The sequence below is a fragment of the Podarcis raffonei genome, chromosome 17 (genome assembly GCF_027172205.1).
Source record: "Podarcis raffonei isolate rPodRaf1 chromosome 17, rPodRaf1.pri, whole genome shotgun sequence".
Classification (NCBI taxonomy): Eukaryota; Metazoa; Chordata; class Lepidosauria; order Squamata; family Lacertidae; genus Podarcis; species Podarcis raffonei.
This window is the reverse complement of record NC_070618.1, coordinates 36423931-36448025: the sequence shown is the minus strand read 5'-3', so window position 1 is coordinate 36448025 and position 24095 is coordinate 36423931. Positions and strand designations below refer to the sequence as shown.

The 24095-nt window shown below is 46.8% G+C and overlaps 1 protein-coding gene across 2 annotated transcripts in view; it reads right to left on the bottom strand.

The window, feature by feature from the left end:
* KCND1 (potassium voltage-gated channel subfamily D member 1) overlaps nucleotides 1-24095 on the bottom strand; it is a 73493-nt gene that overhangs the window by 14809 nt on the left and 34589 nt on the right. For both annotated transcript variants that reach the window (XM_053370265.1, XM_053370263.1), the window contains exons 3-4: nucleotides 1504-1666; nucleotides 1295-1378 (exon numbers count right to left, since the gene is read on the bottom strand). In XM_053370265.1, coding sequence (XP_053226240.1) covers nucleotides 1295-1378; nucleotides 1504-1666 — 247 coding nt within the window. The remainder of the gene's footprint in view (nucleotides 1-1294; nucleotides 1379-1503; nucleotides 1667-24095) is intronic.

Genomic DNA, 24095 nt, shown 5'->3' with positions numbered 1-24095 from the left:
ACTGGGTGCTATCCAACAAAGTAAAACACTGAGTAAAACATAGCGCATAGTTAAACTATGGTATTTGCTCCCGCAAGAGGCAGGGAGGTTCCAACAGCCTTGCTGACTTCAAAAGAATTAGACAAATTCATGAAGGAGAGGGCTATCAGTGGCTACTAGCCGTGTTGACTATGTTCCGTTTCCAATGTCAGAGGAAGGATGCTTCCGAATACGACATCCTGGGTATCGTAAATGAGGAGAGTGCTGGTGCACTCAGGTCCTGCTGGTGTGCTTTCGACTGGCATCTGATTCCCCACTGTGATGCCTGGACTAGGTGGACCTTGGGCATGATCCAGGAGCGCTCTGCTTAGAGCAGACCTATTGAAATCAGAGTCATGTCCATACATTTCAATGGATCTGTTCTGAGGAAAGCTATGGCTTGAATACCAACATACAGGTGGTGGTGGAGGAGGAGTTTGGATTTGATATCCCGCTTTATCACTACCCTAAGGAGTCTCAAGTGGGACGCGGGTGGCGCTGTGGGTTAAACCACAGAGCCTAGGACTTGCCAATCAGAAGGTTGGCGATTCGAATCCCTGCGACGGGGTGAGCTCCAGTTGCTTGGTCCCTGCTCCTGCCAACCTAGCAGTTAGAAAGCATGTAAAAGTGCAAGTAGATAAATAGGTACCACTCCGGCGGGAAGGTAAACGGCGTTTCCGTGCGCTGCTCTGGTTCGCCAGAAGCAGCTTAGTCATGCTGACCACATGACCCGGAAGTTGTACGCTGGCTCCCTCGGCCAATAAAGCGAGGTAAGTGCCGCAACCCCAGAGTCGTCCACGACTGGACCTAACGGTCAGGGGTCCCTTTACCTTTAAGGAGTCTCAAAGCAGCTAACAATCTCCTTTCCCTTCCTCCCCCACAACAAACACTCTGTGAGGTGAGTGGGGCTGAGAGACTTCAGAGAAGTGTGACTGGCCCAAGGTCACCCAGCAGCTGCATGTGGAGGAGTGGGGAAGCGAACCCAGTTCCCCAGATTATGAGTCCACTGTTCTTAACCACTACACCACACTGGCTCTCATAGTTGACAAGTGCCTATGCATCGGGGAACACTTTGGGTATAGGCGCATGTGCATACATGCCCACATTAGAGCCAATCAGCACATTCAGAAAAATCACTTGGGATGCAAGGACTTCCGGTTGATGGGCCAATGCCTAATGGAGCCACCTCTATTTGTACGTCCCGCTTTTCCTATCCAAGAAAAGCCCAAAGCAGCTGAGAAAACCAGTGTTGAGCGTGCAACTGCGTGTTCCATACCTCGAGGCCCCCGTTCTGCTTGTACTGAAGGAAAGCGTTGGTGGTGCCGCTCTTGGCGAGGCGGATCCGGGCCAGGCGAACTTTCTGCAAGGGGGAGAGATGGAGGACTGTGTATGGAATGAGAGGCAGGTGTGGCCCTCCCCTCCCTCCCTCCCTCCCTCCTCCCATCGCCCTTCTGCCTTTTCTCTTCCGCCTGGCCGCACAGCTACCTGTTGAGCTCGCCGCTTATCTGCCCGCTGGTTCTGGTGGTAGATGCGGCTGAAGTTGGAGACGATGACAGGTACAGGGAGGGCGATGACCAGCACCCCGCTCAGAGAGCAGATGGAACCGAAGATCTTCCCTGCAATGGTGCTCGGGACCATATCACCATAGCTGGAAGGGAGACAGTAGTTAGTGAAGTTCTTGGGGTCTTTCCTGACCTTGCCCCATTGCACATGCGCTAACCCCCTTTCCTCCTGCAGCGCATGGAGCAGCACACCTTCCTAGGACGATACTGCGTGTGGGCTGTGGAGGGATTGGCTGGCAACTCAAGAGGGGAAAGGAAGGAGGTGAGGATTAGCTTTTCCTGTTTCCTGGCTGTTGATTATCTTGGGGCATATTCTTGATGCTGCTTTTAGCAAGTTATACAATGATTAGGCTGTGATAATGGAGAGTGGCAATGTTTGTGTGTGTGTGTAATTCTGGTAGGGATGCCAAGTTTCTCACACACCCCCAACACACACACACTGAGCTGCCTCCTATATGTTTAGCAGCAGTTTGACACAAAGAAATCCAGCAAAGCAGAGCTGATTTGCAAACAGAAATGCATCACTCCTTCAGAGTTCGCACATCACTGAATTTTGCAATGCAGTTCTTCAACTACATAACGTGAATACTGTATATTAGGGAGAAGAGCACATAAAATATACATGCACTGGTGCAAATAACATTAAAAATGCATTACATCCGGAGAAATTTCTCACCAAAATATGTCTATAAGACAAAAATGCATGCAAAAATGTGAATATTGGAGAAAAGGCACACAAAAATGCTGGTGGGTTTTCATGAGGATTCTTCTTCTTTTATTTTACATAAAACAAAATTCACAAAGATGAAGAAATTTGTAGAACTGAGCTTAAAGCCTGGGAAACTGAGAAACTGAAACTGAAACTGACACATTTGTCCCTCCATTGTGGCACCCCTCCCACATGGTCCTTATTTTACGTCTTGCATAAAGGTTGCATAAGCATGGAATTTTACTGAGCATAGCCCTGAGCTCCTTCTTCCTCAAACGAGCTTGAAACCATGTGAGCGCTGCCTGGTTAAATCGTAGAAACTGGAAGAGGACCAAGCAGTGTTTCCCGTACTTGGGAGAGCGCTGCATTGCTCCGCATCTCTCTCGAAGGCGAGTGAGAACAGCATAAATTATGCAAAGCATGCATTTGCAAATTGCATTTGTAGAATTTATTCAGGTCACAGAATCTGGTATTTCAGGTCACAAAATTGGTATTGCTTTAGCACCGAATTTTAAATTTGTTATAAACCGCAAAGAGTACACAGCCAGCCACAGACCTTGCATTAGGGTACAAGGTCTGAACAAGATGACCTACAAGCCTTTTCTAGGCTTTCCCGCCAGCCACTCTACCTGAACTTTAAACAGAAGCTTGCTGTGCAAACATTAATAGGTGACAATGTGGTCATGCTCATCTCTGTGCTGTGAAACTTTCTCATTTCTGTACATTGCACTGTGTTACAAGGCCCAAGAGCAGACCAGGAGAAGATTCTTGTCAGTTGGCAACAATAGTTTGCTGAAGGGCATATGAATTGAGAAAGCTTATCTCAGCATCTCCATCTATGCAGGAAAGGAAAGTGAGTTTCTTACCCACCCACCCACCTTTGGGTAACTCCAATCTCAAATAAGAATAGGGTCTCAACCTATAAAGCATGCCTGCCTGAATCAGTCAGCAGTCTAATTCAATGCCTAAGAGAAATTTGGAGGAAAAGTTCCCTGAAGAAGATCAAAATCAGATAACTGCATAGGCTCATAAGAACAAAATTCACACAGGCAGTAAAATGATTAGGACCAGGCTTCATTCAAAATGCAAGTTTGTGAGGTTTCAAGTTAAATTTTATCGACTTTCCAGCCTGAGAAGGAACTCTATGCAACTCAAAAGGTCACATACTGCATTGTGAACATTGCTTGGTCCTGATAAAGATATTATTTTTACTAATTCTATGAGTTCCCTAGCCCAACTCCCCCTGCAAAACAAAGGAAGAGTCAAAGCCTGAGCCTAGCGCTTGAAAATAGCAATTAATTTTTATTTGAAGATTGCCCAACTCATTTTGAAAATGTTCATTCTCAAGGGCAAAGGGCCTTCATTTGTCCTAGTCTGGTACATCAGCCCAAAGAGAGTTTACTCCCTGCTGTGCTGGGATAAGACTCTTGGTCCCCGGGAAAGATAAGTTTTGAAACATGTCAAACAAATTTCAAAGCATAAGAATAATAATTGCTGTTTTGCAAGCACCAGGCAAAGGTTTTGCCTCTCCCTGTGCCCCTACCTCCCCCAGCCTGTGAATGACCCCAAACAGGAGTATGCAATGGGTGACCAAATACTGTTGGACTCCAACTCCCATCAGCCCCTGCCAGTATGGCCCATGGTCAGTGATCATGGGAACTGTAGTCCATCAACATGTGGGCGGCCAAAGGCTCCCCACCCCTTGTTCTAAAAATACCCATCACCTACCTGAACATTGCAAAGGTAAAGGTAAAGGGACCCCTGACCATTAGATCCAGTCGTGGCCGACTCCGGGGTTGTGCGCTCATCTCACTTTATTGGCTGAGGGAGCCGGCGTACAGCTTCCGGGTCATGTGGCCAGCATGACTAAGCCGCTTCTGGTGAAACCAGAGCAGTGCATGGAAACGCCGTTTACCTTCCCGCCGGAGTGGTACCTATTTATCTACTTGCACTTTGACGTGCTTTTGAACTGCTAGGTTGGCAGGAGCAGGGACCGAGCAACAGGAGCTCACCCTGTCGTGGGGATTCGAACCGCCAACCTTCTGATCGGCAAGTCCTAGACTCTGTGGTTTAACCCACAGCGCCACCTGCGTCCTGAACATTGCAGAGAGAGACCTCTAAATGTTCTTCCCTTGGAAGATTGAAAGCTCTCCTTCCTTGGAGGTTTCTAAGGTAGGTGGGATGGCCACCTGTCATGGATGCTTTAATTGGGATTCCTGCATTACTGGGGGTTGGACTAGATGGCCTTTGGGGTCCCTTCCAACGCTACAATTCTATGATTCTTTGGGTGCATGGCTTCACAAGAGGGAGGGCTACAGCCACAGATTCCCTGGGCATAGTAAGCTTGTGCCCACAGTGGCTGATCCTCTTTCCCTTGGACAAATTCCAGAAGATTGTCACCCCTCCAGTATACGGCTTGGAGCAACGCTCCACGAACCAAGTAGTTGAGTTATGGGCCAGGGATCTACAGCTCTGTCAGAAAACAGCAGGTTCTGAGAATTACAGCCTTAATAAGTCCTCGGTTCTCTCTGATGGACGGGCCCTTGGGAGATCATTAATGGGAGCAATACTAGGCAAGGGAGTAGGGGAAGCAGGTAATTGAATATTAAGACGCAGCAGGGACTGGGATGAATGAATGAATGAATGCTAGAGAGCTCATCCAATCCAGTCTTGTTCTCCAAGTTATTTCAAGAGTTTGTACAAATGTACACACACATTCCTTCTGGCGGGGAGGAGGCGGGGTATGTGTTGTTTTCCCCCCTGAATTTCTTTTTTACAGCCTGGATTTAATTGCCTTTTCTTACAAGTCGCTCTGTACTTAAGTACAGACAATGTACAAAATATACAGACATTACGCGGAGCATGATGTGTCTCCATAATAAATACTGACTTGCTAGATCTGATCAATGGTGCATCAATCTTGACCAGCATTCTGTTTGCAGCCGGCCATGTGCCTCTTTGTTCTGAGCACTGGTACTTCACAGATAGACTACCCCTGAATACGGAGGTTCCATTTTGCTATGTATCACAGCTAATGTCCACTGAAAGGTGTACACAACCGTATCTAGACCTTTTCAAAAACTCTTCTATTCGTGCCTTGCTGCATCAAAGTGCTCCCAACTGGTGACCCAGTCTTTTTCTGACTCCTATTAGGGAGTATTTTCTCCCCCCCCCCCAATATTCTTTATTGGTTTTCATTTGCATACTCCACATGCACATATTGTACATCAGATGACCTGTTTATTTGAGTATATCAAAGCAAGTACAGTGGTACCTAAGGTTACATATGCTTCAGGTTACACACTCCACTAACCCAGAAATAGTGCTTCAGGTTAAGAACTTTGCTTCAGGATGAGGACAGAAATCGTGCTGCGGCGGCGCGGCGGCAGCTGGAGGCCCCATTAGCTAAAGTGGTGCTTCAGGTTAAGAACAGTTTCAGGTTAAGCACGGACCTCTGGAACAAATTAAGTACTTAACCTGAGGTACCACTGTATTACATTTCACATTTACACCTGCTCCCCAGATCCGACTTCCCTCCTTCCCTCTTCTGGCCTTTTATATCACATCTAACTTTTTCGCATTGTCTTCATCCGTTTTGTATATTATTGTTCTCCTTTCGTATTTGTCCACAGAGTGTCTATAGTCAAATACATCCTCCTGTATATACAGTTCTTGTTGTCTGTCTATAGTCATTTACGACTACCATTGGTTACATTGATCACATTGTACATTTTACTTTTTGTTATTTTCTTTATCCAGAAATTTTCTTTGTATTTCACATTATGAGGTTTATTTCAGTTCTACTGGTTTCACTCTTTTACCTTATCCTTCCTATGTATGACATAAATTTTCCCCATTCTTTTTGAAATGTTTCATCGCCCTGTTGTCGAATTTCCCCCATTAATCTAGCTATTTCGTCATATTCCATTACCATTAGGGAGTATTTTCAAAGAGAAAGCGCCACCTGAGACACAAAAGCGCCCTTCAGGCTTGCTGCGGTGCTTGTATCTGGTATACTCTAGTGCCAGTGTATGAGTGCAAAATAAGTTTAAGCAGCATTTAATTGACAGTCCCTGGCCACAGCAAGTCTCAGCTGACTCTCAGCGTGGTTCCTTATCATATTGTCCTTGAACAAACAGGCACCGTATTATCATAGGGAAGGGCAGTTTCTAGGGCCCCATTTGCACAACACATTTAAAGCACTATCACAACACTTTAACAGTCATGGCTCCCCCCTCAAAGAATCCTGGGAACTGTAGTTTGTGAAGGGTGCTGAGAGTTGCAGGAGGCCTCACAGAGTAGCAGCTCCCAGAGTTTCCTGGGAAGAGGGATTGATCATTAAAGCACTCTGGAAGTTGAAGAAGAAGAAGAAGAGTTTGGATTTGATATCCCACTTTATCACTACCCAAAGGAGTCTCAAAGCGGCTCACATTCTCCTTTCCCTTCCTCCCCCACAACAAACACTCTGTGAGATGAGTGGGGCTGAGAGACTTCAAAGAAGTGTGATTAGCCCAAGGTCACCCAGCAGCTGCATGTGGAGGAGCAGGGAATCGAACCCGGTTCACCAGATTACGAGTCCACTGCTCTTAACCACTACACCACACTGGGTCTCCAGTTGTAGCCCAGGGATGGGCAACCTAAGGCCCGGGGGCCAGATCTGACCCAATTGCCTTCTCAATCCTGCCTGCGGACGGTCCGGAAATCAGCATGTTTTTATATGAGTAGAATGTGTCCTTTTATTTAAAATGCATCTCTGGGTTACTTGTGGGGCATAGGAATTCGTTCTTTCCCCCCCTTCAAAATATAGTCCGGCCCCCCACATGGTCTGAGGGACAGTGGACCGGCCCCCGGCTGAAAAAGGTTGCTGACCCCTGTTGTAGCCCCTGAATAGGGGTCTCTTAACAAGTATCACTACCCTTAAGAAGCAACAATACCCAAGATTCTTTGACGGGGGAGCCATGACTATTAAAGTGGAACAATAGGGTGGTATTCAGCTAAATATTTGCAAAACTACTGAAAGAATTAGCACAAGGCCAACAGGATTTCCCCCTTCTCCTCTGCCAGGCATGTGCCCTATGCATAGCTGTCAACATTTCCCTTTTTTAAAGGGAAATTCCCTTATTCTGAATAGGATTCCTCGCAAGAAAAGGGAAAAGTTGACAGCTATGGCCCTATGCTATCCCCAAATCTGCTCTGGAAGGATGGGGGGGGGGAGGCACAGATCAGACTTAGGGGGTGCTTTGGGGAAAGAGAGGGGGATAATGCTTCATTGTAGAAAGAGAAAATACTTCACCAAGGGAATGTTCTCCACATTGAGTACAACCCACAGGACTTTAAATGTATGGTGCAGAAATGGCCAGGAACGGAGGTCAGTGGCAGCCACGATAGTATCCAATCATTTCATTGCGCAATGTTGCCCCCAAGACCTGCATTCTCCCTTCATCTTGATAGGAAGGAAAAGATATGCTGCACACGGTCAGAATCACTGTTGACTCTGTTTATAAAATATTTATCCCACCCTTCTTCCCAAAGGAGCCCAGGATCAAACATCAAAGCAATAAAACAATACAATTAAAAATAAATCAGATCATGTATTTAAAACACTTTAAAGCAATTAAGAACATCTGATTATTATTTTTTAAAAACCCCCGTTAAGAATATCTGAAACCATTTCGAAACAACCACACACCCTCACAAACAATAATTCCAAGGTTACCACAAACAGTATCTTTCATCCATCCAACACCCAGGTGAACAGGAATGTTTAAAAATTCTTCATGCACGTTAATAACGAGGGAGACAGACGCACCTCACCAGGGAAAGTATTTCACAAACAAGGGGCTGCAACCAAGAAGGCCCTGTCGCGAACTGATGCCAACCGGGCAGCTCTTGGCAGCAGCAGCAGCACCAACAGGGCCTCACCTGCCAATTGCAGGGCCCAAAATGGTTGATATGATTCCTTGGCATGCTTTAGGTCAGGGGTCAGCAAACTTACCACGCCTCGGGCCAGTGTCTCCAGCGCCGATCGTGTGGTGGGCCGGAGGGCAGGGGAGTGCCCATATGTGTGCACACATGCTATTTCCAGTGCACTTCCGGGCTGGAGGAGCACCGGAAATAGCTTGTGTGCATGTGCACGGGCCTCCTCCGACCCAGATGTGCACCGGAAATAATGCTTGCGCATGCGCACAACGCTTGCACATGCACATAAGCTATTTCCGGTGCTCCTCCGACTCGGAAGTGGGCAGCCGTGCACCACAGCGCCAGTAAGAGCGGGTGGCGGGGGTTGCTGCGGGCCGGATAAACGAGTCCTGCGGGCTGGGGGACCCCTGCTCTAGGTTTAAGCCTTGAAAACAAATTCAAGGGTAACACCCCTGAAAGTTCTGGCTCACAATAAGCCCTGCGCTGATCAGAGAACACCAAACCTGGCACCCTTTTGTGGTTTTTATACTCTCTCCCCACTACCCCACAAGAGAGTGCAGCCCCTGGCAGCTGCCCCTGGTCATCTATGACGCAGACCTAAATCTTGCCTCTTTATGCCTTTTTGTGCACTGGAAAACAATTAGAGGCTTTTCTGTTCTTTGCCTCATTGCTAAACAAGGACTGTTTCTTTCATCCTTCTCCCACGAGTGCTGCTTTCTAAATCCTTTAACATCTCTGTGGCTTTCCTCTGATCTTTGGTTCATTTACATCTTTCTTTCAATTGGGCTCACACCACGGCACAAGCTGCTAACCTGAAATCTAGCATGTGCTCAGCTGATACAGACCTGGTTCTCCCCAGCGTATACAGATGGGGAAACATTGTGAAGATGCGTTGAGGTAAAGAGCTGTGCAGCTGCTCCAACCACGACCACCACCTCCTCTGACCGCGCAGCTCCTATCCTTGCCGCTTTGACTGGGAGCTTTAGGCAAAGAATATTCAGAAAAAGGTGGGTCTTAAGGAAGGAATCTAAAGCTGAGATAGGGGCACTTGTGGAAATGGTTGTGTTCTTCAGGTGCTGGTATAAGCCTATTGCGTGGCGAGTTCCCGACCCCCACAGGTAGAAATAATGACACATGAGACAATTATTAAGGTCAATGGGCTAAAAAAGGCCACAACTTTATTGGTTACAGGTGATGAGCGGTATTGGCTTAGGCATTGGACCTAACCGACTATATCTGACACCAGCTCGTCTGCTGGAAGTCCGGGAAGGGTTAACCACCAGTAGGGGGAGTCCTGCTAGGAGCTCCCCGGGGTCACCGATAGGGGGCGTGCCTTAGGCCCTAACCTCCCTAGGCTTCGGAAAGGGCCACACACCCCGGAATCCTTTAACGAACTACCCTTCGATATGTGGGGCAGGTGATGGCGCTACCTCCCCTCTTTCCATCTATAGAACTATTCCAATGCCTAACCACCAATATCCAGAAAGTTGTGACGATTTGCTACGGGGTAGGCGAAAACCAAGTGGCTGGAGCCAAGTGGAAAAATTCCTACCAGGCCCCTGAACGGCGACCAACCAAAGTCCATAGCAAGGTCAAAGAAAGAAAACCTTAAAGGGCGGGAGGGTGGGAAAACCGGAGCAGCTGGCAGGTGTCCAAAGAGGGAGATCCCCGGCTGCGTCCTGCCTTTATGGGGCAGGCCACACCCCTGTACCAACCTGATTGGCTGGCTAGGGGTGTGACGCAGCCAGGAATCACCCAGTCACACAGGGCTGGCCTCCACCCCCCCTGCAAACGTGGGAAGTCATGAAGCCCGCAACCCCACCTCCTCCTCAAGGCAGAAGTGGCTTTTCTTGAGGGTGACATGGACTCAGGCCCACAAATAAAAGTGGTGCTACTTGGTTCAGGCGGCTTCTTAAGTCTCTCTTTCTCCATTATGTGGAGATAGGATTAGTAGGATATTCCTGTGAATACTTTGACAACAGAATAGTTGTTGGGCTCCAACTCCCATCAGCTCAAGCCAGCTTGGCCAATGGACAAGGATGATGGGAGTTGTAGTCCATCAATATCTGGAGGGCCACAGGTTCCCCACTCTGCCACAGTGGTTCCAGTATAGAAGAGTGTGAGCCTTTGGGACAAGGACCTATGGCCTCAGTGCAGCTATGTCTCAGAGTTGATATGTCTGAGGTCTAGTTCTGACACATGATGGAAAACCACTTCAGACTGTAACTGGTGGCAGCTACCCCTAAGGTTCTTCCTCTGTTTCTTCTTCAGTTCTAAGGGCTGACATAACTGGACATTTCACTGTTCAAAGGCAAGGGGAACCTTCACATGGAAAACTGGTATGTCACGGAGAAGACTGTCAGGCGGCAGAGGAAACAACCCCAACAGCAGGTTGCCAGGAACGGATAAGACAAAGAAAAGTCCTTACCATCTGCTTTTTATTCAATATTTACAGAGAGAGGCTTGGAACGCAGCCTCTTCAAATAATGGTGTTGTCCCGAATGACTCTCCACTGCCTTTTTTCTCCCACTTCCTCATTCATCATCATCTCTACGGGTGGTGCTGAGGGCCCTTTGCTTCTGAGCCCTTTGCTGTACTACTTTCAAGGCACGCTGGGCTCAGGGTGGTGGTGGTCTGGAATGCTTTCTAAAAACACTGTGTCCATCAGCTGTTGCCCTCCTGGTGGTTCCTTTTCCTCCTCTCCCATGATTTCCCAGCTTTCCCCCTCATCTGCCTCTGAGCTGTGACTTGCCTGAAACCCCTGTTGTAAATCTTAACTGTCTTCTTCATCTCTGGAAGGGTCAGGCCGGGGAGGTGGTCTCCACCATTCCTCCAGTGTGGTGTAGTGGTTAAGAGCGGTAGACTCGTAATCCGGTGAACCGGGTTTGCTTCCCCGCTCTTCCACATGCAGCTGCTGGGTGACCTTGGGCCAGTCCCACTTCTCTGAAGTCTCTCAGCCCCACTCACCTCACAGAGCGTTTGTTGTGCGGGAGGAAGGGAAAGGAGAAGGTTAGCTGCTTTGAGACTCCTTCAGGTAGTGATAAAGCAGGATATCAAATCCAAACTCCCCTTCTTCTTCTTCTTCTTCTTCTTCTTCTCTGCCCAGTCCCTTACAAAGACTTAGCTACTTAGCTAGAAACTTTCTCCCTGACTTCAAGTTTTCTGGTACTGGCATAGCAGCATTTGACTACATGAGAGCAGGGGCATAACGCCGTCTGCCAGCGCCTGGGGCGGGTGCGTACAGACACACATGGAGGGGCAGAGCGTACTTGCTCAGCCCTCACCCCCGACAAGCAGGTGTTTGTGCGCTAGGTGGGGGTGAACAGGGTGAAAAGCACCCTCCATGCTCTCCAGTTGCCGTCGCCAGGGCAACGGCCCCCTGCCACCTCCAGGCTACGCCACTGCATCAAAGGCAGCCTTTGGTCTGAAGCATCACAGACCAGACACAGGTTGCCTACCTCATCTGCTGTTTACAAGACCTCAAACCTATGTCCTACTGAAGCCAGTCAGACAAGTCAGCCATCAGTTGCTCCTGTTGCTATCAATTAGTTATGATTATGGTTACGTGGGTTGTGGCCCACCTATGTCGTTTATAATTATGTCACACTGCTGTTTATTTGTTTAGGAATTTTTAAGCCACCCTTACAATGCACATAGATGATACAAAGCAGCTTACAGTAATTAATACTTGTTCCGAACCTCTCGTGCTAGGGCAGATTACCAATAAAAATACTTAATTACATTTAATTACATCAGATGCATGCTTATATCTCTTTTGAATCCATGAGGTCCTACAACCAAGTCATTTGCTCCCTAATTTAGCTAATACAGTGGTACCTCTGGTTAAGTACTTAATTTGTTCCGGAGGTCAGTTCTTAACCTGAAACTGTTCTTAACCTGAAGCACCACTTTAGCTAATGGTGCCTCCTGCAGCCGCCGCGCCGCCGGAGCCCGATTTCTGTTCTCATCCTGAAGCAAAGTTCTTAACCTGAGGTACTATTTCTGGGTTAGTGGAGTCTGTAACCTGAAGCGTCTGTAACCTGAAGTGTATGTAACCCAAGGTACCACTTTATTTATTTATTTATTTATTTATTTATTTATTTATTTATTTCATTTATTCATCACTTTTCACATACAGAAGTATGTCCCAAAGCAACTTTCAGGACAGAAGACACTAAAACTCAGTGTAAAACAATAATAAAAAACAGAAACTACCCCCCCCCCCAGACAAGCAATAATATTTCTACAATGACAGATCCTACCCACCCCACTAACAGATGAGCAGTAGAAAGGCACAACTCATGGCACTTTTAATTAACAATTCAAGGCCTAGGTAAACAGAGTTTTTTGGCCTGGTGTCTAATAGCAAACAATGATGGCCCCAGGCGTACATTTCTGGGGTCAGCATTCCACAAAAGTGGGGCCACCACTGAGGAGGCCCGTTCCATGTTTTGCCACCCTCTGCAGTTTTCTAGCAGGATGCACATGGAGAAGGGCTTTGATGAGCAACACAGTGTCTGGCTAGGTTCTTATGGAAAGCTGCAGCTCTTAAGGTACTGCAGCCCTGAGCTGCATGAGCAAATATTGGTCAAAACCAAAAGCACTTCAAATTGAACCTGGAAACTAACTGGTAGCTGGTGCAGTTGCGCCAGAATTGGTGTTATATGTTCAGATCGCCTTGCCCCAGTCAGCAATCCGGCCTCCAAATTCTGCACCACCTGCAGTTCCCACACAGTCTTCAAAGGCAGCCCCACAAATGTCTTGCTGCAGCAATCTAACCTAGAGGTTAACAAAGCATAGACCACAATACCAGCAGGGGAAAAATCCCTGGGTCAGTCATTGTTTCTCAGACGCACCTACCTCACAGGGTTCCTGTGAGGATAAAATGTGTGTCAGAATTGTGTGCTGCCCTTGGAGGAAAGGCAGGACGTAAATGACATAAATAAATACATAAATAAAATAACAATGGAGAAATATGCCTGTTAACACCTGCAGAATACATTTCCCTCACCACACAATGTTCTCATACTTAGTAACATTTGCGGTTTTTATCAATTCATTCATCCTAAGAACATAAGAAGAGCCCTGCTGGTTCAGACCAAAAACCTACCTAGCACAGCATCTTGTACCCAAAAGGGAAGCGGGTGGCGCTGTGGTCTAAACCACTGAGCTCCTTACGTTTGCTGATCGGAAGGCTGGCGATTTGAATCCCCGTGACGGGGTGAGCTCCCATTTCTCTGTCCCAGCTTCTGACAATCTAGCAGTTCAAAAGCATGCTAGTGCAAGTAGATAAATAGGTACCACTGTGGTGGGAAGGTAAAGGCGTTTCCGTGCGCTCTGGCTTCTATCATGGTGTCCCGTTGTACCGGAAGCGGTTTAGTCATGCTGGCCACATGACCCAGAAAGCTGTCTGTGGATAAATGCTGGCTCCCTCAGCCTGAAAGCAAGATGAGCACCGCACCCCATAGAGGGGTCCAGGGGTCCTTTATCTTTACCTTACCCTGTTCCCACAGTGGCCAACCAGATGTCTGTGGGAAACATATTATTATTATTACAGTGGTACCTCGGGTTACAGACGCTTCAGGTTACAGACTCTGCTAACCCAGAAATATTACCTTGGGTTAAGAAATTTGCTTCAGGATGAGAACAGAAATCGTGCTCCGGCGGCACGGCAGCAGCGGGAGGCCCCATTAGCTAAAGTGGTACCTCAGGTTAAGAACAGTTTCAGGTTAAGAACGGACCTCCGGAACAAATTAAGTACTTAACCTGAGGTACCACTGTATTATTATTATTATTATTATTATTATTATTATTATTATTATTATTATTATTAAAGTACAGCATGGGAGCAGCAGCATTCTAACCACTTGTGACTCCCAGCAACTGTCATTCAGACATATGCAACCTCCGACAGTGGAGATAGAATATAACCATCACAGCTATTAGTGCCTGATAGCTGGCAACTTTAAAAGAGGATTAGGAATAAGGCTATCACACCACACAATCATATTCATAGCTCGCCCTTCTGCCAAGCGGCTAGCATGCATAGTTCTTCCTCTCAATTTTATCCTCACAATAACACTGTCAAGGAGGTTGGGCTGACAGATAATGACAGAACTCAAGTCTCTCAGTGAAACTGATGTCTGAAGAGGAATTTGCACCCAGGTCTCTTTGTCGCAGTCTGTCGTTTAACCACAACACCACAGTGGCTGTCTGGGTTTGAGAGTTCGGGCTTCTACCAAGCAGTGCAGATCCCTCATTCCCACTGTCAATTCTGTTTTCAACACGTCTCGTTCTTTTTCAGCACGTCTTTTGGCTTTGCTTTCCACACAGCACTTTATATTAATCTCGCCCTGAATTTCATCTTCTTGATGACAAGGCTGACTCGTCAATCCACCCAAACTCATTCTGGATTCTAATCCTGACCTCCAAAATGTAATGCAGTGCAATCAGTGCCAGCTTTGCTACGGCTGGGCGTTTGATAAGGCTCTTCTGTGCTCCTTCCTCCGAGTCCTGCATGAAAGTACTGAACCGTTCCACACCACAATGAACCTCTGCGCAGGAGCTGGCAACCTCATTTGGTTACTGCCCTACTAATACTTTCCAGTATGCTAAAGGTTCCCACCTCCAATTCGCAGGGAGTTGTTGTTGTTGTTTAAATGATAAATAATAATAATAATTTATTATTTATACCCTGCCCATCTGGCTGGGTTTCCCCAGCCACTCTGGGGGGCTTCCAACCGAATATTAAAAACAATACAGCATCAGACATTCAAAACTTCCCTAAACAGGGCCGCCTTCAGTTGTCTTTTAATAGTAACATAGTTGTTTATTGCCTTGACATCTGCTGGGAGGGCGTTCCACAGGGCAGGCGCCACTACCGAGAAGGCCCTCTGCCTGGTTCCCTGTAACCTCACTTCTTGCAACGAGGGAACTTTTACACAAAAGAACATTAAAAATAAAATAAATCTTCTGCCCACAGTCTGAAGTGGCACAATCCCTTTGTCATGGCCCCTGACTGCAGGGGTTGCAATATCTTGAGGAACACTCAAAGGAAGAGGGCGCACAGGTTGCTCCACCTGAGGAGGAACCTTTGGTATCTGCCCTCTCTGCTGAAGAATGTGGCCGGACCATCGTTCCTCAAACTCAGAAGATGAATTGTCAACAGCACCTTCACCTTCCCTGACTTTGCAGAAGGTAACATATACAAAATGAGGCAAGGGACCTCTGAAAAAACACAGCCAGATCCTCCAGGGGAACAGGCCCAGGCCACCTATAGTAGATGCCTTGTCCTATGGCTCCAGCTCACGATGGAGATGATGTCCCTCTGTAACTGCAGCAAAAGGGGAGAGGTCAGAGCTGCAAGGACTGCTGGGAGCTGTCCTTCTTCTTCTTCTTCTTCTTCTTTGGCGATCACTCATTGCCGAGTAAGATTGTCTTCCATAAACACGGTTTTAACAGTGAGTCCATAAGTGACTGTGGAGGCCAATTCTGGACCCACACGTCCTTCCACAGTGGGGACATTGGTTTCCAGGCGGGAACTAATCATGGTGTGGATTTGCCAAGCGTGCCTTCTTCTTAGCACGTTTCTCCCTTGCGTCCTGAGTTCGAGTGTCTTCAAAGCCCATGACACCTTTGGTAAAGGCTGTACTCCAACTGGAGTGTTTACAGGCCAGTTGTCAGTGTGTGTACTACATTTTTAAGATTTGCCTTGAGACAGTCTTTAAACCTCTTTTGTTGACCACCAGCAATACGCTGTCCATGGTTCTGATGTCTGCTTAAACAGACTTGACCTGACTCTGTCTGACTACATAACTTTTAGAAGATATCTGAAGGCAGTCCTGTATGGTGAAGTTTTTAATGTTTGATGTTTTATTATTATTTTTTTATATGCTGCAAGCAGCCCAGAGTGGCTGGGGAAACCCAGCCAGATGCATGGGACATATTACTACTACTACTAGACCCACCCTAGTAGTACCATAAAGAACCATAAAGTACCATAAAGTACCCTAGCCATACCATAAAGAAGGCTGATCGTTGAAGAATTGATGCTTTTGAATTATGGTGCTGGAGGAGACTCTTGAGAGTCCCATGGACTGCAAGAAGATCAAACCTCTCCATTCTGAAGGAAATCAGCCCTGAGTGCTCACTGGAAGGACAGATCCTGAAGCTGAGGCTCCAAGACTTTGGCCACCTCATGAGAAGAGAAGACTCCCTGGAAAAGTCCCTGATGTTGGGAAAGATGGAGGGCACAAGGAGAAGGGGACGACAGAGGACAAGATGGTTGGACAGTGTTCTCGAAGCTACCAGCATGAGTTTGACCAGGCTGCGGGAGCCAGTGGAAGACAGGAGTGTCTGGCGTGCTCTGGTCCAGGGGGTCATGAAGAGTTGGACATGACTAAACGACTAAACAACAACTAGGCCCACCCAGAAGAGACTCAGCTTAACCACATCCACTTCCACCACGAGTCTCAAGCCCCAACAGAACAGGGTAGTTTCCCCCCACCATGACATGCTGCCAGGTGATTCCCACCTTATCCCTGCTGCATGTGTAGTTCCTGGTCTCTGGCACACATTGCAGGGCGGCAGGGAGGAGTTCACACTTAGCTCAGCAACTCATCCCCAACCCTACCATTAGGGTAGATGGAGGTGGCTTCTGTAGAATAAATTGAGAGGGGAGTGCCAAGTTGTCCTCTGCCTCAGGCAGCAACACGTCTTGGGCCAGCACCATGTTCAGCAAGCCAGCTTCATGTTTTAGAGAAAAACAGAGCCCTGGATATTTGGGGCGTGGAGGAGACTGGCTTGACATGAAATGAAGCCATGACACTTAGGAATAACAGATATCTGAATATAAAAGGATGTCTGGCAGCTTTAAAGATAAGACAGCTTGTTGTTATCATTCAGTGATGTTGAATGCTTGTGGGACAGGCTTGTATTAGACCTCAACTATGATTTCAAGAATTGGTGTCTGAATTTGCTTGCTCTCCTTTTCCCTTCCCTCTCCATTCAAATTTCTTTCTACATCATGTTAGGAACTGTCTCTGTAGATCACTAAGACAATTTTAGGTGCTTCATCAGTAACAATAAGCAGAGACAACAACTGGATTCTGCACACAGAGGCCTAGGGTTGCTAATGCTTATTCTGGTTGGTTTTCACCCAAATTAGTTCTCATTTCACACATATACCAGAATGCCAGGGCAGAGCACAAGGCCATTCATGGTGCGCTGGTGAGCTTCTGGAGAATTTCTGTCTATTTATGGCCTACTGGTTGTGCGGGATTCTCATAAAAAATAGTGGACAAGGGGAACCTCAGTCTGATCCAGCAAGGTACTTCTTATGCTCTTAAGTAAGAAGGGAAGGCCATTTTCAACCCACTTAATATAGATTCAATTAAGTCTTAATTGTTAAAATATCCTGCAAATGCATTCATGCTTAGTAAATTCAAGAGTGCACTGATGGATCACTGGGATCCCACAGCTTCCCTATCTTCTAATATGTGATCTGCTTTTTAAAAGTGCTCTGTGATTGCTTTTTGCAGTTTGTTTCATTTGTTTTGTTCTTAAGTTGCAATTTTATCTCATTTAAGGCTGTATATTTCTCTTATTTTGCACTGTGTTGATTTTATGCACCTTTTGTAGAAAGGTGGGGTATAAAAGTGGCAGTAAACTAAAGTCAAAGAATGAAATGATGAAGTCAACACATCCCTGCAGCTTCATTTGTATGAAACTGCTCTTTATCCATTTTTTTGGCAGCATTCAAAACAACAACACATGTGGAGGCAGCTTTCATGGGCAAATTATTTTCCCCTGTCCCATCAGCCCTGAGTGTTTTGTGTTGTGGTGGTAAAACACTGACTGGAGGCCTTGCCCCATGGAAATCACCACCACACATTGGACCACAGAGGTGACAATATCAGCATCTTGGTTAATCTCAAATTGCCTTGTTTTCCTTACTTTTTTGTTCCTGTTTTCACTGCAAATGCCTGCACATAAATGAGCAATGCAAATTATGCAAGTCATTACAGCAGCAGCAAAAGACATTATCTAACTAATGTGCTTTGCATTTCAGAGATACGTTATGGATTCATATAACTGCAGTCATATTTCATGTCCAAAATGTTTCTCAATTAAAGCATTTGTATTCCATTCTTTTAATTAATCATAGATTGTATTTAGCTGCTGAGAAGGCTCTGATTCCAGGTTCCACCTAGTTCCTTCCCAGCCCCATTCCACAAGACACCCTGCAATGGTCTTCCCAAAGGATGGAAGATCAAATGGAGAGCCCTGCTGGATCTGACCTAAGGCTTATCTAGTCCAGCATCCTGTATCCTACAGAAGTTAACCAGATACCCTTGGCAAGCCCACAACGGGACATGAGAGCAAAGATCCTGCTGCCTCTGATCCTGGAAGAAGCATAGACCTATCATGACTCAATTAAAACATCCATGACAGATGGCCATCCAATCTCTGCTTAAAATCCTTCCCAAAAAAGAAAGTATACAATCTCCAGAGGGAGACTGTCCCATTGCTGAACAGCTCTTATAGTCTGAAAGTTTTTCCTGATGTTTACTCAGAATCTCATTTCTTGTACGTTGAAGCCATTGGTGTGATGGCCTGGGATTCGGATTCGGATGCTTAACCTGAGGAATCCCAGCCTGCACAGGATTCCCCGCCTCCAGAACCAGCTGAGCCAGGGCTGGGGCTTGAGCCTGAAGGGTCCACTTGTGCTGGATCCTCAGGTGCAGGCACCAGCTGAGTCTGCTCTGGCTCCTGAAGTGATGGAGGACGCATTGCCTGCAGGTGCTCCACTCTCAGCCCTGTCAGAAGAAGCTGAGGTTGCCTCTGGGTCCAGTTACCCTCCAGCCTCTCCTGAGCTGCAGAGGCTCAGGGCAAAGAGGCGGAGGGAACTAAGTTCCCGCAGGAGGAGTGCTCGCCTCCAGGCCAGGAGAGGCGAGTCACCTGTGGGCCGGGGCCGCCCTATGCCTCGGGGCAGATAAAAGCCAGCCAGCCCCAGTCCCAAGTTGTGGGAGCAACATTGTTGGTAGCCAGTTCCTGCCTGAACCCTTTCCTGCCGGAGCTTCTGACCTCACCCGACTCCCTGCCCTGCACCCAGCTTCAGCTTTGATGGACTGCCTCCATATTGAACCTTTGACCTCGGACTGGACTCGGACCTCGCCTCTCGGTAAACTCACGGGACCAGCACAATTGGTTTGGATCCCAGCCTCCAGAACAGGAAATAGCAAGCTTGCTCCATCCTCTGTGTCAGCCCTTAAGATATTTGAAGATGGTTATCTTATCTCCTCTCAATCTCCTCTTTTTCAGGCTACCACAACACAACCAATTCCCTCAACTATTCCTCATAAGTCTTGGTTTCCAGACCGTTTATCATCTTGGTCACCTTCCTCTGCACATGTTCCAGCTTGTCAATATCCTTTAATTGTGGTGCCCAGAACTGGACACAGTATTCCAGCTAGGATCTGAACAAGGCAGAACAGAGCGGGACTATTATTTCTCTTGATCCGGACATTATTTTGTTGGACTTCAACTCCCATCATGCCTGAGAACCAACCATGCTGGCTGAGGCTGGTGAGAATTGGAATCCAACAACATTTGGAGGGTCACAGGCTCCCAACCCTTGAAATAAGAGAAATCTGGGACTCAAAGAGGAATGTGGGAATGCGGGAGCCTGCCTTATACCAAATCAGACTATCGGTATTGCCTACTCTGATGTTTATTGCGAACTAAGCCCCACTTTATTAAGATAGGTTTACCTCCAAGTAAGTGCACAGAGAACTGCAATTAATAATAATAATAATGATGATAATAATAATAATTTTTTATTTATACCCCACCCTTCCCAGTTCAGAAAACTGGGCTCAGGGCGGCTAACAACAAATTAAAAACACTTAATTGATGCAACAAAAAACAGCATAAAATACAGTATAAAATGTGAATAACAATAAATTCAGAATTCAAAAATCAATTTAGGGGGGAAATCTATCCAATAAACATTAGATGATTACCAGGGCTAGCTGAGTAAATTAGTCCTATTTGGGCCAGCGAGGAGGCCAGGGGAGAATTAGCTGTGGGATCCCAGAGTGTGTAATCTTCATAAAAAGGGGGATGGGCGAAGGAAGGGGAATAAAAGATCAGGCTAAGTTCAAATTGAAATCCAGGCAGGATAGATCCAGACCTGTGGAAGGAAGTTAAATCCTGCAGGGCCCTGGTCTCCTGGGACAGAGCATTCCACCTGGTTGGAGGCGTCACTGAAAAGGCCCTGGCCAAGGATAATCTGACTTCCTTAGGGCCCGGGACCTCTAAACTATGGTTATTCATGGACCTTAAGGTCCTCTGCGGAGCAGACCAGAAGAGGCAATTTAAACATATATATGTAGATTTGCTTACTTTGCAAAACAGAAATCACAGAATCTGGTTTTAGTTGACAAAGGAGCTGGCTTTATCACAATCAGTATATTCCATTTATTATTCTTCTACACAGCCCTGCCTGTAGCTCACCCAGATGGCAGAATCGGAAGCCGGGTACGCTGAGCCATCCAGACAGTCATGTTTGATGATCGAAGCAGTCCCTTGAAATCTATTAATCGCTAATGCTCAGAGCACTTTTACAGCCATGAGTCAGGCACTATATCAATTCTGAACACTAGTGCCGATATTATTTTAGGTCAAAAAGGATTAGACAGGGGAGAACCATGGATGGCCTTTGGCCAGGAATTGTCACAGAATCTAACCGTCAGGATATTGGGGAGGGGAGGGGGGCTTGCACAGGCAGGGGAAGAGCACAGCCCTGGAAATCTGTCAATTCATCTGCAGTCCTGGGACCAAGAAAATAGGATTGCCAGAAGGCAAGCAAGTATTCCTGACTAACAGGAGAAGGAGGAATCTATAAAACTAAGGAGGGCACAAGGGGGTCTCAAACCCACCTATGCCTATATTTCAAACCATGTCATGGTGATTATTCCTTGGCGACTTTGGGTTTAAATTCAATTATTGGTTCTGCATAATATGTTATTTTTCTTGCAAACAGTTAAGCGGTCCTATGTACCAAAGGTATGCAAGCCTTTTCCTTCAGAAAAGGGTGACTTTGGTTGACCAAACTGCTACGGTTCTTCAGTTCATCATTTCAATGTGACCACAATAAATGCTGTTTAAAAATACACAAGTCCCCCCCCCCTTTTTTCATCTCCTCATCTTTTTAGAATAACTGAGAGAGGGCTTTTAAACCCTGGTGAGAATGTTGACCCCTATACCCCCATCAACTCCCTGTGACTGGTTTCCAATCAGAAGGGTAGGCAATGAGAAGAATTACTGACGAAAGAAGAATGGCGGACGAAATTAATGGACTATGCAGAGTTAGATAAATTAACAGGAAGGATTCAAAACCTGCGGGACCAGAGGTTCTTGGAAGACTGGAGTAAATATATGAACTATTTGAAAAGCAAGTGTAATGAACAGATTATGCTAGTAGGACTGCGTAACCCTTATTGAGTAATCCTTATTGCAAGAAAGACTATGAGGAGAATTATTAGTTAATAATAATTAAGAGTAATAGAGAAATTAAGAAATGCAGAATAAGTGATAAAAAATGGAAAATCATCAGAGGTTGTTGGCGGAAGTCTAAAATGTTGTATAAGATAAGAAGTCATGTTAAATGACTGTTGGAAATGATATGTTAAAAAATCAATGAAAATGTATATAAAAAACAACAGCAGAAGGTTAGGCAATGGCCCATGCAAGGGGGAGATTCATTAATCCCAGGGCTCCAGGAAGAAAGGAAGGCAAGATCAGCACCCTGGAGAGAGGCGAAAGGGTCGGATTCAGAACCACGGTTGGTGATTCTGCAGCTGAGGCAAAACATACAAGTTGCCTCATAGTGTCCTGGAGCAACCGGCAGATCTTTATAGCCTGGGCTAGGTATTCATTGACTAGAAGCCCCACACCCTGAATACTGCATCTGACCAGTTAAAAAACTGGTGCCTTCTCCTGCACCAGTTGGCTTCTTCTATGCCCTGGTGATGTATGGAAGTGAGAGCTGGACCATAAAGAAGGCTGATCGCCAAAGCATTGATGCTTATGGTGCTGGAGGAGACTCTTGAGAGTCCCATGGACTGCAAGAAGATCAAACCTCTCCATTCTTAAGGGAATCAGCCCTGAGTGCTCACTGGATGGACAGATCCTGAAGCTGAGGCTCCAAGACTTTGGCCACCTCATGAGAAGAGAAGACTCCCTGGAAAAGACCCTGATGTTGGGAAAGATGGAGGGCACAAGGAGAAGGGGACGATGGAGGACGAGATGGTTGGACAGTGTTCTTGAAGCTACCAGCATGAGTTTGACCAAACTGCGGAAGACAGTGGAGGACAGGAGTGCCTGGCGTGCTCTGGTCCAGGGGGTCACGAAGAGTCGGACACGACTAAACGACTAAAGAACAACAACAACATTGTCCTGGGGTATCAAGCTGCAGGGATACCACCTTGGCAGAGTCCTGAAAGACCTGCTCCCTGCCTTGCAGGCCCTTTCCCACCTGGAAAGGTGGCATGCAAATAAAATGGTGGACTGATCCTCTGAGGAGTCTGGTGGCAGGAGTGTTTCCTTGGGGTTGGGGGTGTGGGGAGAAGCCATCCCCACTGCATTGGACAGACCAGGGAGTGGCTCTAACTCCTCCTTAGGGCTGCCATTGCTGGAGGACTTTGCCTCCAAGGTTTCCTGGTCTGGGGCCATCACACCCTGCTGCCAAATCTGAAATGGCCCCCTTGGCAGATGTACAATAGGGAACGAGATCATCAACAGAGCAGTGGAGCAGAAGCATTATAAACAAAAAGGCAAGACAGTTTTGGCTAAGTACAAGGACTTACTACAGGCTGACCTGGCTCAGGAGGAGACTAACCTGAGGCTGTCTAGCAAATCAGAACTTCTAGTATTTTTCTCACTGTCCCTCCTTATAAAAGGCTTGTCCATGCACTGACGGGCACAGCCACCCCCTTGATGGCTTTCCCACCTGCTCTGCTAACAGAACTGTCTGACTGCAGAAGCAAAAATGCACCAGCAATATTGCTAGGGATTGTAAGGGATGACAGGGGCTCCCTGGTGTAGCATCCAATCTGGGAGAGCCAAGCCAGGATCCCAAACTGTCCAGCACCTGCATTGTAGCCTCCGCAGCAGTATTGCCAATGAATGCAGCTTCTGGGAGCGACAAAATGTCTCGGGATCAGGGACAGCTCTCCCATTAGCCAGAGTGAGGCAGCTGCCTCAGGCAACAGATTTTGAGTCACGAAAAGGCAGCAAATTGCTCAGTTTTTAATTTGTAGCTGCCAGGGAAAGACGCTTGTGAGATTTTCTGCCTCGGGCGCCCAGATAACTTGACTGGCCTTGGGGTCCTTCTATATCTGCAGCTCAGGTGCTCAGAAGAGACACAGTATAAGTGGGGCCTGAAATGGAGCCCCTTTATCTTTTCCTCAGATGTTTCAGTTCTTATTGTTAAAATAAACCCTGTGGCTTTCCCAGCTTTGACCACCTGCTTGCATTCTGCTGTCCCATGCTGGCTCCAGTCCTGACAGTCTGCCTCTCCACCCACCCACGGTTCCCATTCATATTCATTTCTATATTCTGCTGCTGAACTCTGTTGACTGCGATCTTATCTATCCATCCCAGCTGAACTTTCACAAACAAACCTACAGGTTGATGCTGAATATCTCCACCACCCTTAAGATCAGTGGTGTCCTTATTTTTTCACTCGCTTCTTTTCAATAGCACATATTCCCCCTCTTTCTTCAATTCCCTGTATATATTTTTGCCTACCCCTCCCCAAGGCCTCTGCTTTTGTCCCTTCAGCTATCCTGCACCTGGTATCCCTACCTGCTTCCGACCTTAGC